General features: G+C 37.4%; 1 protein-coding gene across 4 annotated transcripts in view; it reads right to left on the bottom strand.

The window, feature by feature from the left end:
- The window catches only part of adgb (androglobin), a 106,568-nt gene that overhangs the window by 28,258 nt on the left and 58,563 nt on the right, over positions 1–19,747 (bottom strand). For all 4 annotated transcript variants that reach the window (XM_057823570.1, XM_057823569.1, XM_057823568.1 and 1 more), the window contains 7 exons: positions 16,491–16,655; positions 16,288–16,426; positions 10,992–11,126; positions 5,215–5,308; positions 2,752–2,883; positions 2,513–2,666; positions 2,246–2,433 (listed from right to left, as the gene is read on the bottom strand). In XM_057823570.1, coding sequence (XP_057679553.1) covers positions 2,246–2,433; positions 2,513–2,666; positions 2,752–2,883; positions 5,215–5,308; positions 10,992–11,126; positions 16,288–16,426; positions 16,491–16,655 — 1,007 coding nt within the window. The remainder of the gene's footprint in view (positions 1–2,245; positions 2,434–2,512; positions 2,667–2,751; positions 2,884–5,214; positions 5,309–10,991; positions 11,127–16,287; positions 16,427–16,490; positions 16,656–19,747) is intronic.

Here is a 19,747-nt window from a genome sequence, read left to right on the forward strand (position 1 = left end):
GCTGGCACACATACACAGGGTAAGATTTGTTTTCTTTTCTTGGCCAGAGAGAATATGCAATGTTGGTTTATCCTATAAAGGTCTGAGTGTAAATGTAACTCGTAGCATTAGCATAGCATTCAAATCCTATTAAACTCGGACATTTTTTTTCTTTTTTTTTTTTTACATACAGTTTGTGGCTTCAAGGTGGGTATAATTAATTGGAAAATAATGTACTGTTTTACTGCTGAGTGTGTATTATCACCAAGTTAGTGTTTTCCTTGTAGACGCGACAGTATGTGCTCGTCTGTCAATGTTCATTCGAAATCGTTGGAAACTTTTATTTATTTTAGGGCTGTCAAACGATTAAAAATGTTTAATCGACTTAATCACAGCTTAAAAATTAATTAATCGTAATTAATCGTAATTCAAACCATCTCTAAAATATGCTATATTTTTCTGTAAATTATTTTTGGAATGGAAAGATAAGACACAAGATGGACATATACATTCAACATACTGTACATAAGTACTGTATTTGTTTATTATAACAATAAATCCACAAGATGGCATTAACATTATTAACATTCTTTCTGTTAAAGGGATCCACGGATAGAAATACTTGTAATTCTTAAAAGATAAATGTGTATACAAGTTATAGTAATTTTATATTAAACCCCCTCTTAATGTTTTCATTTTAATGAAATTTGTAAAATTTTTAATCAAAAAATAAATAGCTTGCCATTGTTGATGTCGCCGAGTGGGACGTCACATGGGCTCCCTGCCGTTCTTCCACAGTGTCTTTAACTACGTAAGGTAGTGATTGAAATACACCACAATGTGTCAATGGCGAGTTTTGAATTAATTAGAGATCTAGCCAAGGCAAAGTCTGAATATGTTTTATGTGCATTTTGCATAGCTATTTCGATTGGGAAAGACAGTTTTTCTGAGCGATAGGAATATTATTTTTGTTGTGTTTTCACTAAATGATATGATGATGATTAACTGTTCTGCCAAACTGCATGATGGGAAGTTGGGCAACCATGACTGTCACTGGTGGCTGCAAATGGTATATCTTCTCAGCGTTGTGTTTAATACAGGGTGTTAAGATAAAAAAAAAATAATAATCTCCTGTCTTCCTTCCCCACATCGCTCACCACAATAGACATGTTTGTTGTGAACCAGTTGCCAAAGCTTATGCCAATAAAAAGCGCGGTCCAATGAAGGCCTGTGCCCACTTGCATTTCACTGCCGTTTTAGCTCTCAATATGCAAAAACGGCGTCATTATAACTTGTTTGAAGCAATGCATGAGCGGATAATTCCGTGCATGAGTAAAATGCGTCAAATATTTTAACGTGATTAATCACAAAAATTACCGCCCGTTAACGCGATAAATTTGACAGCACAAATTTATTTTTTTTTTTGGATTTGTTAATTTTATAGACCAAAACATTTATAGTAAACGTCGACTAAAACTAGACGAAATTAGTGTTCAGTTATCGTCAGCAAAAACTAGATGAAAAATGCAAAAAACAACGATTCCAGTCAGATTCAAGCTAGTCGTTCTATGATCACGCTAGCCTGTTCAATCACGTGGTGTCTTTCAAGTACCGTAAAAAAAGGTAATTGACATAGAGTGCTGCCCTCAACATGACTTGAAAGCACAGATTTTAACTGCTCTCCCAGTTTTTATTTGGCACCGCTTGACCATGAAAACCTGAGATAGGATCATTTTAATGTCATAATAGGAACTATGAAGGAACTATTTTCTCCACTCAAGGGCACTCACGCTCTTTGGACAAATGATGCTTAATTTCTGTTTTTTTTCTTCAGCCGGAATTCAATTATTCTTTTTTTGTGTATTTCTTGGGCTTAATGTGGTTATTTAATCGTTTTTTTTGTTCAGTATAATAATAACTTCATGAAATTGATAACTTTCTGGTGAGAAAAAAATGGGTTTCAAAACAAAAAAAATCAAACCTATTAGGCAGTTATAATGTTACTCATTACTCTTTTCTCCAAATACTTTTTTACTTGTACTTGAGTACATTTTTTGGATGATTACTTTTACTTGAGTAATATTATTTTGTATAACGCTATATCGCTACTCTTGAATAAAAATTTTCGGCTACTCTACCCACCTCTGATGGATTGATGCATTTCATTGCACCTTCAACGCCAGTCCTCCAAAATGGAGGATAGTATTAAAAATCATTACTCTCTTGTTAATAGACTTCACAATCACTTAGTGTTCCTTGGTCTTACCCACATATAATATTGTTTATGTTGGGAAGATAATAATCTTGGAATTCCTGCACGGCAAATGTGTTGAGTGGCAGCTCATGGGACAACTGTGGAAGAGGCTCTCTTGTGGCGATCAAGCGCAATGTCCATCTGGCATCAATGGGTGGCAACTCAGGTGTGAGGACCTCAGCGACAAAAGTGTAACCGAGCTGAAGTTCAAAAGACAAAAAAAAACTGTTTTGCTAACCCTGATTTGGAAGTAAGAAAATGGTGTTGTAATGCTCAAACCTCATTAGGTTGATAAAGAAGCGGCGGGACTCTTGTGATGAGCTTGCTCAGCTCTTCTCCGGTGTCGTTATTAATGACGTGAAGCCGAGAATACGGCACTGGACTGTAGACCATTGGTAACAGCAGTGTCTCCTTAGTGAAAAAGAACACCTCTCTTCACACACATACAAAACGGAGAAATTCAAAAGTCAGCACTGATATTCGTTTCATCCCTTAAAGAGCCAAAAAACTTGGCAAACCTGAAGACCAGGATCCAAGAGTTGGCCTTGTCCGGGAGGATGACAGAGTAGTCGGTGAAGACCACTTTGGTCCATTCATCCAGCTGACATGGGTAGACTATGGTTTCCCTGTCGGAGAGCTCGAACATGTACCTGTACAGAAAAGAAAAACACTTTTTGACACTACAATTGAATCCATTTGTTTTCTTCGTGCCCAGACAACAAAAACTATGTCCAAATTTGGCAAATACAGCATTTTATTTTTTCACAAATCCATACAATTGTTTTTTTTTCACTCTTTCATGAACCAACATTCAAAATTTTTTTTGATAACCTAAAACACAGGTGTCAAACGTGAGGCCCGAGGGCCAGATTTGGCCCACCATGTCATTTTGTGCGGCCTGCAAAAGTAAATCATGTGCTCCGACTTTGTATTACTGGCTTTTAAAAAAATAATAATTTTAACATTTCAAATGAAAAATACAGGATTTTACCCTTTTTTAAAAAAAAAATTATCAACTATTTACTAGGGTTGTTCCGATCATGTTTTTTTGCTCCCGATCCGATCGCAATCGTTTTAGTTTAAGTATCCGCCGATCCCGATGTTTCCCGATCCGATTGCTTTTTTTTTGCTCCCGATTCAATTCCAATCATTCCCAATAATTTTTCCCGATCATATACATTTTGGCAATGCATTAAGGAAAAAATGAATAAAACTCGGACGAATATAGTATACATTCAACATACAGTACATAAGTACTGTATTTGTTTATTATGACAATAAATCCTCAAGATGGCATTTACATTATTAGCATTCTTTCTGTGAGAGGGATCCACGGATAGAAAGACTTGTGACTTTGTATATTGTGACTAAATATTGCCATCTAGTGTATTTGTTGAGCTTTCAGTAAATTATACTGTAGCCACGCCCAAATCCATGGGAAGTGGAACCATGACTGTGCGCAGTGCTACCAATTGATATATCTTCTCTGCGTTGGGAAATAATAAAAGGTGTTAAGAAAAAGATCAATTGCCACCTTGCTTCCCCACATTGCTTCCCATGATTTTTCTAATCGTAGGGAGAGGGATTGTAAGGCTTTAGCCAATTAAAAAAAGGCTCAAAAGACTGCCAAAATTCACTCTACTCATTTTACGCTGCCTTTTATCTCTCTCTATAGGTAAAACGGCGCCATTACAGATTGAGCGCGACAATGCGTGGGTGGGTCGTGCAGCGCATGCATTAATTCCTTTAAATATTTTAACGTGATACATATTTTAAAAAATTACCGCTGTTATCGGGATAAATTTGATAACCCTACCTTAAGCCTAAACTAAAGACTCTGGATGAGTGTAACATATTATGTTTGTAACGTTAAATACAATTAGAAAACGATTTAATTAAAAAATATATATATATTAAAAAAAGGCATGGCCGATATTTTGTTGCTGATTCCGATACTTTAAAAATGACGTGATCGGAACCGATCGATCGGCATCCATCTCTAATTGTCACCCATACCAGGTACGCAATAAAAAGTATCAGCCAGGTATCGGTATCGGAGCCAAAAAAATGGTATAGGTGCAACACTAGTTTTAATATCAAATTATTTTAACTGATGTTTATCTTTTAAGAACTACACGTCTTTCTATCCGTGGTTCCCTTTAAACCAAAAACCCGATCCTTTTCACCCGATTCAGATCCTCTGAAAAATGGCACGATCGGCCCGATTTCATCGGATCGGGACATCCCTAACATGAATTATCAAAACAGTTGTAGATTTGCTAATCCATGAATTATCCATTAGTCGATTAATTGCGGCAATCCTAGTTGGCAGCCTAATTCCATGTTAAAATATTGAGACCGATGACTGGCGACCAGTCCATGGTGTTTCCAGCCTCTCAGCCACCATTAAACAGGCGGGAATCACTAGGAAAATGGATGGCTTATGAATGCACATCTAGTTGTAGACAGTCTGCCTCTGAAAAATAATGCTAGTTCTATTTCCCACAAGGGAAACATCCTGCAATCTGGAGGAAAAAAAAAACAAAAAAAAAGCAGCAGAACAGATGATGATGCAACTCGGGAGGTTCCATAATCATAAAAGTTGAAACACGCAATGACCACATCCACCGTACGCGGATGAAACAGGCCCTTTAACGCTCATGCACAAACATACTTCCCCGGGCGGTGGGTCATATGGCAGACGCTGCGAGCTCGTTGGAACGACGTAAGGATAAACAGCAGATGGTACCACTGGGAAAAAAGATGGAACACAATGTGGAAAATGCTCCCCGCCTGGCCGCAACAACCAGGAGAGGGAGCCAATTCTGGGTGTGTGGCAGAGAAGGATGAAAGGATATCAAATATAAAGTACAGTACAACACATAAGAGAGTAAAGAGCAGGGCTGCAGCATTCTAATAGTCTCGCTGCTGTGGATAAGATTTGAAAAAGTGAAAAATTGACGTATGCAACCTTTATTTACCGGAGCAAGGAGAAGCCGTTGTTCTCCATGTCACATTCCACCTTGGACCACATTTCTAAAAGCACTGGGGACGTATGGAGGCTCTCCATTGTGCCTGCACGACAAGAGGAACGCATCAACGCAGGCAACGTACGATTAAAGATGAAAGACAATGCACATTGCCAATACATGAAACATTTATTGGGGCTGACCTACTTTTCGGCGGAAAGCCTATTTTGCCTCGCCGACTGAGTGAAAGCAGCATTTTTCTACTGTAACTCCATGTAACAGTGTGTCCGCGTGCTGTGCACGCACAGGTGTCACATTGTTTTGCTTCACTAATGAGTGTAAGGTCTTGTCTTTTTTAAAAAATGGCCTCCGCTCTGAAAGTGATACATTGGGGCCAAGGCAGGCCACTGAGAGATGAAGACCTACTATATTTATCACTCGAGGGAGGTTTGAGGGAGACAGGAAGAGTGAGTGCGGTGAAAAAAAATAACACGGGTGGGGAAAAAAGAAGCATGTCAAGCAAGAAACAATTAAATTCCTTTTTGTTCTGCTGGAGGAAAGGCTGATTGGTTCTCTTAATGAATACATTTTCAATTTAAGTGACAACTTTTACAGCTGCATTTGACTAATGAATACATTGTTCGTCATTTCAATTCATGAAGCGGAACCAAAATATGCCACAAAAGTCGAAGATGAGTTTAGCTAGTGAGTTTCAAAAGCTAGGTGAGGAAAAATATGGCATGCGGCCCATATTTGGCCCGTTCCGTTCATTAATGTTGTTCATGAAGCATTGATGCTAGTTAAATTCAGGGTTTTTCTCAGAAAACATGCAAAGCCTGCTGACAGAGAAGCCCACTGGCGGACCATTATTTTTGGGGAAAATATTTTAAATAAAAATGTTTGAATGACACGGATTTTGAAATTATACTGACAAGCGTTGCTTGGGTTTGTGTAACATGAGCCCAATAGCGATGCAGCTCTAATGTAGTAATAGTAAAACGATACCATAAAGGGATTAATGCGCAATCACTTTTCCATCACAGTTTACAATATGTATATTGAAGGGAAAAGGTACCGTTCTCGCACACACCATATAATTGTTTGCATTAATATAATACATTCATTTAATTAACTATAGTTTAGGCAGACTTCACACAGTGGCCTTGAACACAGTAAAGTGAATCACCTTATCGGCGCTCATGAGGGGGAAAAGGAAAAATGGTACCGTTTCTCATAGGCACCGTCGAACTGTTTGCATTACTCGAACACACATAATATAATTAATCAGGGAATAGTATCATTTCTCATATTCACTGTAGGACTGCACTGCTCTAACACACCTAATGTAAAATAAATAGCACACCATAGTTTAAAGAAACAGAATAGATACACAACGCCAACGTGGACGCCACGAGCAAGATTGACGCACCAACTCTGGCAATCAGTCTTCCCGACAAACGAACAAGGACAAAGACCAGCGCGCTTTGTCCTAAAACAAGTAGGGCCAGCCCGGATAAACAAAGTTGATGGCAGGCGCTTGTGACGTCAAGACCAGCGTCGGTCGCTGTGGCAACCACGTCCCATCCACGCACAAACCTCAACAGCCCGAAACCGGCCAGAGAGGTATGATCCCAAAGCAACGCCTGGACACACCTTCGGCCGGCCCACGGACTTAAAAAACACTGGACACTGAGATAAAACAGATTTGCTGCTCGGAAACATTTGCTATTTAGCCTTGCTTTGGATTCAGCATTGTTCCCTCCGTCGTCTGGTTTTGCCTTGTTTCTGACCATTGTCGACGAATAAATTATCAACCTGTTTTCGGTGAGTCTTCTTTAAACTTTTGAAACATGGGAGTCAGTACAAAGAGTTAAAATAAGAAGAGAACGCGCGAAGTTCCGCCTTCCCGGTTGGCGCACACAAGGCAGCATCGGCCGATAATTTCCGGACAAAAGATGATTAAGAACAGGTTAAGATGTGATGTGTTATTATAGGCCTTACCAATACTTAAACATAGAGGTTTACAAAAAGGCACAGTCTTGAAGTACAGTTTTAGCAAACAAGCAAAACTTCGACAGCTGGGAGAGGCTTGTTCACATATTGAATATATAACAAACATACAGTATCACCAGACGCGATTTAAAAATAGAGTTGAAATATGTATATTTTTTTATACTTTCTTTTGTAGCATTGCTTCTCGCCAAGTTCTGTTGTTTTCATCAACTATAATGATATCGAAAATATTTCGTGGATAAACAATTTTTTCCATGACGATAACGTGATGATGACGAGATGAAATGATGGCTTGGGAGAGTAAAACATACTAGGACGAATGCCAGATTGAGATGAAAATCAAAAGTCAAAGTCAGCTTTATTACTTACCACAGTTTCCGTCATATGTTCAAATAGATTTTCATATTCTACGCGAGTCGTGTCACTGATGTGAGAGGTGCTGCCCCACTCCCCATCCTCAGTGTTAGGATGTGCTTCAAGCATGGTAAGATTTGTTTTATTTTGGCATGAGATAATATGCAATTTTACTTCACACACTAAAGCCCCTTTCACACATTCCTGAACTCCGGTTAATTCCCGGGATTTAAACAGGTAGCCCTTATGTGTGAAAGCAATTTCCCAGGTCAACTGACACGGAGGTGACACTGATATTTACAGCTGCGTCCTAGTATAATGTCCGGGACTTACCCAGGACGCGGCATGTGTGAAAACAGCAGTTGAATTCCCGGGTCACAGCGCGAAGGCTGATGACGTAAATATCATGGCAGGCCGATCGTCATTTCCTCTTTCTTCGCAGTAAGAAGAAAAGCAGGAAACAAACATCGCAATTATCAACATGGCAAACTGAAAATTGCTAAATTAAACTGGAAACATAACGAAATTAAATTGCTACTGGATCGTAGAGCCGAGGAAGAGGCAGTCCATTGTCCATCTTCGGAAATGTGTTTTACACCACTCTCTGTGCGGGGAAGGCGGCTGGCGTGATTTTATAACCCGGATATTATGTCATTTTGGGTCAGTATAGACCCTACCCACCGACGTCACAAAACCACGTGCTCGCTGTATGGTTCCGCCCACTTGTCCGTCATTTTGTCTCTGTATTAGCATTGGTTTCAATTGATCGAGGAATTTACAATGCATTTCATGGACGACCCGGTGCTTTCTGATGCCGTATACTCACTGGATGTGTTGCATAAAAGGCGTTATGTGGAAAAGCTTCGTTCGTCGCCAGATCCATATTTGATGCCCAAATCGATGTTTTTCGACCCACTGTCTTCGCCCTGTCTGCCTGACATCTGCTACGCTGATATTTACAATTATCTTGTCCACACAAAATCAGCCTATTCTCACGAAAATTTGAAAAACTTCAAGAGCTTGGAGGCTTATAAATACTTCGTTGCAGGTTGGGTGAAACAGGTCCTCGTCCACGAAAATTCGGCAGGAATCTATCTTGTGCTTGGAAAGGTGAGTTACGAAATTTTCAATTCAAAATCTTTTGTTATTGCTAACATCCACTGTCAAGTCTAATGTATTTCATGTCGTTTGTCAATGGAGTTAAGGCTTTTAATGTTTATATGGTTTAGCGATAGCACTCTCACTACATACATACGTGTATGTTGTCGGCGATTAGCCTAGCAATGATCTTAATTGTGGTTATTTTTTCAGCCCAAAACCCTCTAAGTATATCTTAAATGCATCTTACCGGATATAAAATGACTACTACATAGTCTGTGGTGATTTTTTGGTGCCCAGTTTTCACGTCGAATTGCAGCCGTCCATTTCGCTCTCCTCTTTGGATCCCTCGGAATACGGTAAAACTTCAAGTCTCTCCTTCCATCTTCTCTGTTAGTGCAACCAACAGCCACACACGCTTTCACCATTTTGATTATTAATGTTAAGGAGCAGAAAAACACGCCGTAAATAGGAGGAATGTACGTAGCCGTAACAGGTTAACACTATGTTTTGACGGACAATTGGGCGGTACCATTCAGGGGAGCGGAGTTGTGACGTCACGTGGGTAGGGTCTATAGGCAACAAAATACACTACAGTTGACCCCAAACTTTTGAACCGTAGTGTATCATATGGGATTTTTCATCATGTACACTATGATTCAAAAGTTTGGGGTTGCTTAGTATATTGTTGCCTATGCTGACCAAAAATGACGTAATGTCTGGGTCATAAAATCGCGCCAGCCGCCCTCCCCACACAGAGAGCGTTGAATCGCCAACACAAAAGAAGTCTGAAAGTGCTCAACCTGGGTAAGTCCCGGGACATCCCCCCAGTGTCTGAAAGCCATGACACGTGTAAATCCCGGGTAACCTTACCTTCCCGGGATTCTTGTCTGAAAGGGGCTTAAATGTGTCGTCGTGTGAGTATAGCATTCACATTAGCTTTATCATTTAGCATGGCGAGCATCGTCTTAAACTTTTGGACAACTATTTTTTTTACATACAGTTAGTAGCGTCCAGGTAGGTATAACCAATTGAAATTAATGTACGGTTTTCCTGCTGAGTGTGTATTATTATCACGAAGTTTTCGTTGTCCTTGTAGATGGTACAATATGCGCTTGTCTGTCAATGTTCATTTGAAATAGTTGGAAATATTTATTTTTCGACTAAAATTGAATTTTACAGTCGAAAACATTTTGAGTAGTCAAAATCAAACAATGTGATTTTCTGGGTTTTTTTCCCACATTCTGTCTCTCCTGGTTGAGGTTTACCCATGTTGACAATTACAGGCCTCTAATATTTTCAAGTGGGAGAACTTGCACAATTAGTGGTTGACTAAATACTTATTTGCCCCACTGTATATTCGCTCAAAAGATTAGCTGAGATGAAAAACAACACTGCCGCTAGGCTTATAAAACAATGGGGCAAACCCTGAAGATATTATTTAGCAGTTTGTTTTTTAGAAATTGGGAAATAGACATTTTAGTTTTGAATTTCAAACAATCAAGACGTCAAGCATGGAAGAGTCACCGTATGGATTTTGTTCAACTTCGCTGGTTCCACTGTCTATTTTCCCACAAAACTAAAGCTGTGTGCAATGGCTCATGCTTGCAAACAGCAACAGCTCTATTATGTCTATGCTGTAACCCAGACAGATGGAGTTTGCAATGTGAATTGTGTTGTAAAAAACGAACAAAAAAAAAAAGCACTCAACCTTATTAGTACGGTCCTGATAAACAATAAAGCATTGTCTGACCTCTATTCCAGTTCATGTTATTCAGAGTGTGACATTGTCTCTCGTTGTGCCTTTAAAAGACCTTCAGACCTTGGGCCATGAAGAAAAAGGCAGTCTTGCTTCTGTGATTCCTCTTAAATTGCCATGTTTACCTTGACAGTGAAATGATATACAATATGGGAATATCAAAATGAAATATAGCCTAGCCTCCAACCCACCCAGAATGTCCACAGGGTGTGCGTGTATGTCTTCTAGTGTGTCTAGTATGTATTAGCACAGTAGCGACCCGCGGTCTGTCAGAACGTATTACAAAGAGTGGCAGTCTCATCCTCTGCTCAGAGGCTCAATACATGCCACCAGGCTGGATCAAACTGTGACCAGAGGAAGCAGACGGTGCCGAGTACATGCTTTTATGTGTTTGGACAGTACATTGGACTCTCCTCATGAAGACAGATGTGCAGATGCTGCTGGCTGCTGCCTGTTCAGCATTCCCAATGAGAAAAGACACAGCAACAACACAAGAGTGTAACTGGCCCTTTTGAAATGATAACACAAAGTGTTTGAGGAGGACCTTGACATTTTAAAATTTTACCAGTTCTGGAGTGTTTGAGAACATCTCGCACCAAGTGTCCCTTGAATGCAGCCTGCAGAACAATCGCTGCGTTGACCTCCTCCTTTGTTGGAAGCCTGTCAATCCATGTTGCGGGGGTTTTTAACTCTTCACAAACTTTTGAGGAGGAGCAATAAAAAGAACAATAATAGAGAATATTTAATGTAATGTTAAACATGCATCTAATTATCGTAGTTAAATGTTTGCACATTTAAACTTTATGGAATATATATTCGGGCTGTCAAACGATTAAAATTTGTAATCGAGTTAATCACAGCTTATAAATTAATCGTAATTAATCGCAATTCAAACCATCTATAAAATATGCCATATTTTTCTGTATATTATTGTATATTATATTAAGACACAAGATGGATATATACAGTACATTCAACATACTGTACATAAGTACTGTATTTGTTTATTATAACAATAAATCTACAAGATGGCATTAACATTACCATTTGTTAAAGCGATCCATGGATAGAAAAACTTTTGGTTCTTAAAAGATAAATGTAAGTACAAGTTATAGAAATTTTATATTAAAACCCCTCTTAATGTTATCGTTTTAAGAAAATTTTCAATCAAAAAAACAAACAAGTAGCTCGCCACTGTTGATGTCAATAATTACAAAATTCTCATGATGCTCAAACCCATAAAATCAGTCGCACCAAAGCGCCAGCAGAGGGAGGCAAAAAACACAAGTAACAAGTGGCCATTACACTGTGCTGTCATTTTAATATGTTTGAACGGGGCATGTGCGTTAATTGCGTCAAATATTTTAACGTGATTAATTATATATATATAGATATATATATTAGGGCTGTCAAAATTATCGCGTTAACACGCGGTAATTAACGCACAGTAATTAATTTTTAAAAATAATAACGTTAAAATATTTGACCCAATTAACGCACATGTCCCGCTCAGACAGTATTCTGCCTTTTGGTAAGTTTTACAGCAAGGTTTTTTGTGCTGTCTAACAGCGAACTCTTGTGGTCGCTGCACGTCTCGGGCTGACACCTACGTTGTAATGTTGTGCTTATATGATCCTTGGACAAGATTTGTCCGTAAGTATGGTTGTTGTAAAGAATGTACATATTATGTTAGTAAGCGAAATGTTCTATTTTTTGTATGAGACGCTTTTTGTTTATGTTTAGTGAACCTGTATAGCGTGCTAAGCTAACGTTGTTGCTAATGCAATGCTTGTGTACTTTTTTTTTTGTAGTTTCACTATGGTCTAAAGAGGACAGTGGTTTGAGGCCATTTTAATCAGATGAAAAAGGAAGAAGTCTGATTATTAAGGCGTCGTTCACTAGCTGTCTAGCTTTGGAAAAAGTAGACGCTTCGGAGTGAGGACAGCATAGACAGATTTAATTGACAGTAGAGTGAAATGCCCACTACAGTCCTTATGTACCGTATGTTGAATGTATATATCCATCTTGTGTCTTATCTTTCCATTCCAACAAATTATTTTACAGAATATATATATAATTTACAGAAAAATATGGCATATTTTATAGATGGTTTGAATTGAGATTAATTGCGATTAATTACGATTAATTAATTTTTAAGCTGTAATTAACTCAATTAAAAATTTTAATCGTTTGACAGCCCTAATATATATATATTAGGGTTATCAAAATTATTGCGTTAACGGGCGGTAATTTTTTAAACTAATCACGTTAAAATATTTGACGCAATTAACGCACATGCCCCCACTCAGACAGATTTAAATGATAGTACACAGTGAAACGCTCACTTGTCATGTTTTATGGAGTTTTGCCGCCCTCTGCTGGCGCTTGGGTGCGACTGATTTTATAGTCTTCAGCACCCATGAGCATTGTGTAAGTAATTTTTGACATCAACAATGGCGGGCTACTAGTTTATTTTTTGATTGAAAATTTTACAAACTTTATTAAAACGAAAACTGTAAGAGGGGTTTTAATATAAAATTACTATAATTTGTACTCAAATTAATCTTTTAAGAACTACAAGTCTTTCTATCCATGGATCGCTGTAATAGAATGTTAATAATGTTAATGCCATATTGTTGATTTATTGTTATAATAAACAAATACAGTCCTTATGTACCGTATGTTGAATGTATATATCCATCTTGTGTCTTATCTTTCCATTCCAACAATAATTTACAGAAAAATATGGCATATTTTATAGATGGTTTGAATTGCGATTAATTGCGATTAATTACGATTAATTAATTTTTAAGCTGTAATTAACTCGATTAAAAATTTTAATCGTTTGACACCCCTAATATATATATATATATATATATATATATATTAGGGCTGTCAAAATTATCGCGTTAACGGGCATTTATTAATTTTTTAAATTAATCACGTTAAAATATTTGACGCAATTAACGCACTAGGCCCGCTCAGACAGATTTAAATGTCAGTACAGTGAAAGGCCAACTTGTTAATTGTGTTTTATGGAGTTTTTCCGCCCTCTGCTGGCGCTTAGGTGTGACTTGCATATGTTATGTGGCGTAATGTCGCCCTCTGCTGGCGATTCAGTGCAGCTGATTATTTGGGTTTCGGCGCGCTTTTCTGACGTGATTATATGTCGACGCGAACTCACACTAATAGACAGTGCTATTCAGACCAGCTAACGTCCGCATCCAGTATCAGTGGCAGTTCTCATAGCCCCATCACACTGTTTGTGTTTAATACATGCATGAGTTATATTCCTCCTTTGTTTATATTCATGAGCATTAGATAGTTATTGATGATGTGTATTTGAATTTGTTCACATATATGGTGAAATGCAGTTACATTGTTAGATGCTTGTGAGCTAATTGGCTAGTGCTACTGCTCAAATGGACACGTGTGTGTACATTTTATGTTATTTGTGATTTATGCAAGTTATTGACACATTGCCTTGTTATTTTCAGTTTTACAAAAATACAAGAAACGTGCTCCTGTCAAAAAGAGATGACTTCAGTAAAGCCCATGCAACTTTCTTTGCCACACCGTCTGATTTCTTTTTGGAACTTATGTTCGCTATCTGTCAATTTGTGTACTCACACACATTGAGGACAGAATAGGGCTACTAGTTTATTTTTTGATTGAAAATTTTACAAATTTTATTAAAACGAAAACATTAAGAGGCGTTTTAATATAACATTTCTATAACTTGTACTAATATTCATCTTTTAAGAACTACAAGTCTTTCTATCCATGGATCACTTTAACAGAATGTTAATAATGTTAATGCCATCTTGTTGATTTATTGTTATAAGAAACAAATACAGTCCTTATGTACCGTATGTTGAATGTATATATCCATCTTGTCTTATCTTTCCATTCCAACAATAATTTACAGAAAAATATGGCATATTTTATAGATGGTTTGAATTGCGATTAATTGCGATTAATTACGATTAATTAATTTTTAAGCTGCAATTAACTCGATTAAAAATTTTAATCGTTTGACACCCCTAATAAATATATATATACATGAATTAACATGATTCACCATCTCTACCATCAGTTGACAAGATAGCTCCCTCAGACATTGCACCACGCCTTCCCGTGGGGCCGACCCATAGAGCATTGAGGTGGCTTTCACTATTCACTGTGATAAACTCAAACACACGCTGCGTTCTAACGCCTGTTTTAGGTGGAAATTGGATGAAGGTTTTACTGCATACAAGCAGGCAGGAGTGTTTCAAGAATGATTTGGTCTAGGATTTAAGGTAATTATTATATTAAATAGCACCATGCATGCACTTTGAAACGTTCTGGGGAAAAAACAAAATGGATAAAATTGGAGTAACGTTGGCTTGAAATATTTACGTAAAATTAACAATAACCTCCCGTTTTTTTGCTTTTAACCAAGAATCTAGACCATTTTACATTTATGTCTATGGAAACTCCGCGATTTAAGAATTTATTTGCAGGATTATTATACTAAATAGCACCATGCATGCACTTGTGGGGGAAAAAAAAAAAACAATGAATAAAATTAGTGTGACTTTGGCATGAAATATTTACATAAAATGAACGACAACTGCCCGTTTTTTTTGGTTTTAACCAAGAATCTAGACTGTTCTACGTTAGTATGTATAGAAATTCTGCGATTTAAGCATTTATTTAGAGAATTTTCCAACTTAAAAAGCTGTGTGTTTCGTGACAGCCGCCATGTTGGATTACACAATACTGTAACTTTGGCTTGAAATACTAACATAAAATGAACAATTACTGCCCGTTTTTTTGCTTTTAACCAAGAATCTAGACTGTTTTATGTTCTTATCTATAGAAATTCAGCGATTTAAGCATTTATTTGCAATTTTTAACTTAAAAACCTCTTTGTTTTTTGACGGCCGCCATGTTTTATTTTATATCCACAAAAAATAGCGTAATTCAACCTGAATAAGTTGTGATTGGATTTTTAAAAAATGCTAATTTTGCTTTTGTTGAGTAAAATTAAGATGCTTCTGCATGCTTACCTCAAGTATTAAGTTTCCGATGTGAAAATTGATTTAGTAGCTGTTGAAAAATTGCAGTAAATAAACAAAAAAAAATTGCTATTTTGGGCAAAAACTTACTGTGTATGATATGTTAAATTTTGCTATTGATCCTGAAAATATAGGTAGTTAACTCTGCATTTGTTGATTTTTCTGCATCTTGCGTAAAATTTGAGAATTTTATAGCCATTTTAAGTTTTGTTATACTTGTATAAAAAAAGAATCTGGATTTTATTAGGGAGCAACTTTGGATTTTTTTATGTCGCTGCTCATGGAGACTCGTATATGGCTATGGGAGGTGCCTGTTTTGGTTTTAGGTCACTAACGCCTTTGGTTTTGATAATAATTGAAGTTTTTTTTTAAAATAGCCCCCCGATGGATCATCCCCGACCCCTGTGTCTCGTCAACTGTAAGTGAAGTCTATGGACAGTCAATGAGATAAATACATGTTTTGAAAATTTAATAATGATAATGATAAAATAGTTACTTAGTATTTAAAAAATACTTGTAAATTACGCATTAATTAATTGTCATTGACGGCACTAGACGTCCATTTCATTTTTACTAGGAGGGCTGTAATCATTCAATGTCAGCAACTCCCAGTCAAAATGGATTGGACTATGGTCTATTGCCGTCAATGGCAGGCAATGAGTTAACCTTGTCTACAAACTTGCAAATCACAATAGAGCATGCTTAGACATTTCTTGACACCCACACAATGTAAATCTAATGTTTCATTAGAATTCCATTGTACAAGGAACACGCAACAATATAGAAAGGACATGTTACATGCATAGAAGCGTGGCCTTCGTGCCCTACTCAGCAGTGTAGGGTCAGCAGTGAGGGCCATCACAGCAAAGCGCTCCTGCGGGGTCATTTCCCTGCCCAGGGCGTCGGACAGAACATGATAGACAGCCAAGCTGAAAACCTGAGGGCCAGTACAAATACTTTAAAATGCGAGGAGATAAAAAAATTATGTTACAAAAACTAACCTTTTCGGCTTGCCAGTTTTCCAACGGGCCTTGATTGGGACTGTAAGCCTCCTCCAGGCTGTGTCTTATTTGAGGCTTGTGGCCGTGTCGGTCGTGAAAGGAAATCACCAATTTGGACAAAGCTCGCATTATTGATTTTGACATCTCACAGAAACGAAGACTTTCCTGTGATAAAACAAGATGCAATATATCAAAGAGCCTTTCATCAGGTTTTCCATTGTTGTATTAATACTGTGTGAATGTCATCTGTTTCAATTGCTGTTGAAGTTGGTTAAATCAAGGATAAATGATCAAATAAAACATTTCCTGAGGTATTTTGACATTAAGGCCCTGTTTTAAAACTTTGATTAAAAAAATGTATGTCCATGACCAAGTTAAATTTACCCATAATTCTCCTTCACAGTGAAAGAATCAATTCACTCAATTTTATTCAACATCTTTTCAGTGCTGAAGTCACTGGTACAGTGATCCCAAGTTTTTCGCGGTTAATGATGACCATAACCCGCCACGATAATTGAAAAACCATGCATTAGCGCCCCCACCACAAAAAAATATGTTTTTTTTAGGTCTGTCAAAATATCGCGTTAACGGGCGGTAATTCATTTTTTAAATTAATGACGTTAAAATATTTGACGCAATTAACGCACATGCCCTGCTCAGATTAAAATGACAGCACAGTGAAATGTGTACTTCTGTTTTTCGGAGTTTTGTCGCTCTCTGCTGGCGCTTGGGTGCGACTGATTTTATAGGCTTTAGCACCAATGAGCATTGTGTAAGTAATTATTGGCATCAACAATGGCGGGCTACTAGTTTATTTTTTGATTATTTTACACATTTTATTAAAACGAAAACATTAAGAGGGGTTTTAATACAAAATTTCTTTAACTTGTACTAACCTTTATCTTTTCAGAACTGCAAGTCTTTCTATCCATGGATCGCTTTAACAGAACGTTAATAATGGTAATGCCATCTTTAAGAACTACAAGTCTTTCTTTCCATGGATCGCTTTAACAGAATGTTAATAATGGTAATGCCATCTTGTTGATTTATTATTATAATAAACAAATACAGTACTTATGTACGGTATGATGAATGTATGTATCCATCTTGTGTCTTATCTTTCCATTCCAACAATAATTCACAGAAAAATATGGCATATTTTATAGATGGTTTGAATTGCAATTAATTGCGATTAATTACGATTAATTAATTTTTAAGCTGTAATTAACTCAATTAAAAATTTTAATCGTTTGACACCCCTAGTTTTTTTTTGGGTGTGTGTTCAATGTATTGATTAAGATTTAGTATTGGAAGGCGACACATATAAGTCCTTTTTTTCACTTTTTTCTTAAAGTATAATAATAATTAATAATTAATAATAATAATTAATTTTAGGCACTTCAAATGTAATAATTATGATAAGTTTTAAACATGTTACTGTCCCTCCTAATTATTTTTAAACAGGAATAAAGTCGAAAAATGCTTGTCTTTATCAAATGCTTCATTGAGTGAGGCCACTCCAATCCGCTCAAGCTGCTCACTAACACACATTAAGTTGCCACAGCAACTGTTTTAATGTGTTAAACAATAATTGACGCATGTGGCGCTTTGAAGCTTCAGCTTCCAAGGATCTGTGGCAAGATCAAACATAAAACGTCTTGTGTGCGGCTGGATGTGATAGGGTGCACTCAGGTGGGGGTCCCGGTGCCGGGATTGGCGATGAGGCGGCGTAGAGTCGGTTGCCAACGGGCTTACACTCACAAGGGATTCACACGATTACTGGGTTCTAGATCACGGAGCTGATTTGTGTACACTCTACCCCTTTCAATCACTTAGCTTATAGACTACCCTACCCCCCACCCCCTCTTTCCCTGGTCAAAAGGCCCCCACATGGTGTCAACCGGAAATAGATCTAGCTGACAATAGCACCAACATATTAGTAGTTAGTGTAGGCGTTCAGTGTATTTCTTGTTGTTTGTGGTTTTTTTTCTTCTTCTCTTGTGTTTCTTTTCTTCTGTTCCCTCATAACCCCTTCCTGTTCGCTGCTTTGTCATAATAAACGAGGTATGTTGAATGATCACAATGGGAGTATGTCATACTCTCAATGTGAAACATTCAAACTGTTCAGACCAACCGGGCACTTAGACTTCCATTCATATATATACATATATACATATATATATATATATATATATACAGTATATATATAAAACGTCTGTCAATCATCATTAACTTTAATAAGCAACTCCAGTGCACTGCTTGACCAACAAAGAGGAGAAAGTGGGAGAGTGGGACTCCGTGATTGGCTCGGGACGGCTCATCTGTATTTATTAATTTTTTTAATTGGAAAAAAAAAACTGCGATGGACTGAGGGCGCGAAGTTTGAAGCGCGAAGTAGCGAGGGATCACTGTATTCATAATCTGAGTGTTTTTCCTTTAACCGCGAGTTCTTTTTTATTTAGTTTTTGTATGGCTCAAGGGCAAATCATGGAGAATAAAGCGATAAAGATAAGAAAGCTCACAATATAAACACAACACTCAAATAATAAAGTGATGTAGTTACTTTTAGACTGTGAATATTTGCCATCTCCATGTGTATTATTCATCTGACAGGGAATGTGGTGGAATGTAAAGGAGTAAAAGTACTTTGTTACTATAGGTCTACTTAAGTACTTTTTTTTTTTTTAACTGTACTTGAGTACAAATATGAAGTGGTAATTTTTAATTTTAATTCACTACATTTTATAGCACGTGTCTGTACTTTTTACTCTACTCATTTTCAAATTGTTGCCTGCGTTACATGAAACTTTTGGTTTCTTTTTTTTTCTCATTATGAACTGATAGTTTCGTTCTCGTGCCTCGGGTGCAATTGATAAGCCCCGTGCACCGTAATTGAGCACTAGAGGCAGCAACACGAGTACAAGCAAGATTAGGCAGGTGAACAAGATATTGACTAATAAAAACCAACACTTGCCTCGTTTACATGGAGCCAAATATTCCAATTACAATCGGAATATTTGTTCAAACCGAATAAATGTGTTCCATATAAACACCTCATTCGGAATGAACAGGCCCAAACCGAATGGAATTTCATTCCGTTTCACAGGGGTGGAATATTCCTTTTCCCAAACCGATTGGAAGTAAAATTATATCATGTAAACAGGGAAGCGCAATGGTGTCTGGTTGCGTTCTTTCTGCACATGCCCCGTACTGACGTGGTGACGTCACTTGATGACGTAAGTAACGTCACTTGCAAC

Source organism: Corythoichthys intestinalis, chromosome 19 (assembly GCF_030265065.1).
Source record: "Corythoichthys intestinalis isolate RoL2023-P3 chromosome 19, ASM3026506v1, whole genome shotgun sequence".
In the NCBI taxonomy this organism is placed as follows: Eukaryota; Metazoa; Chordata; class Actinopteri; order Syngnathiformes; family Syngnathidae; genus Corythoichthys; species Corythoichthys intestinalis.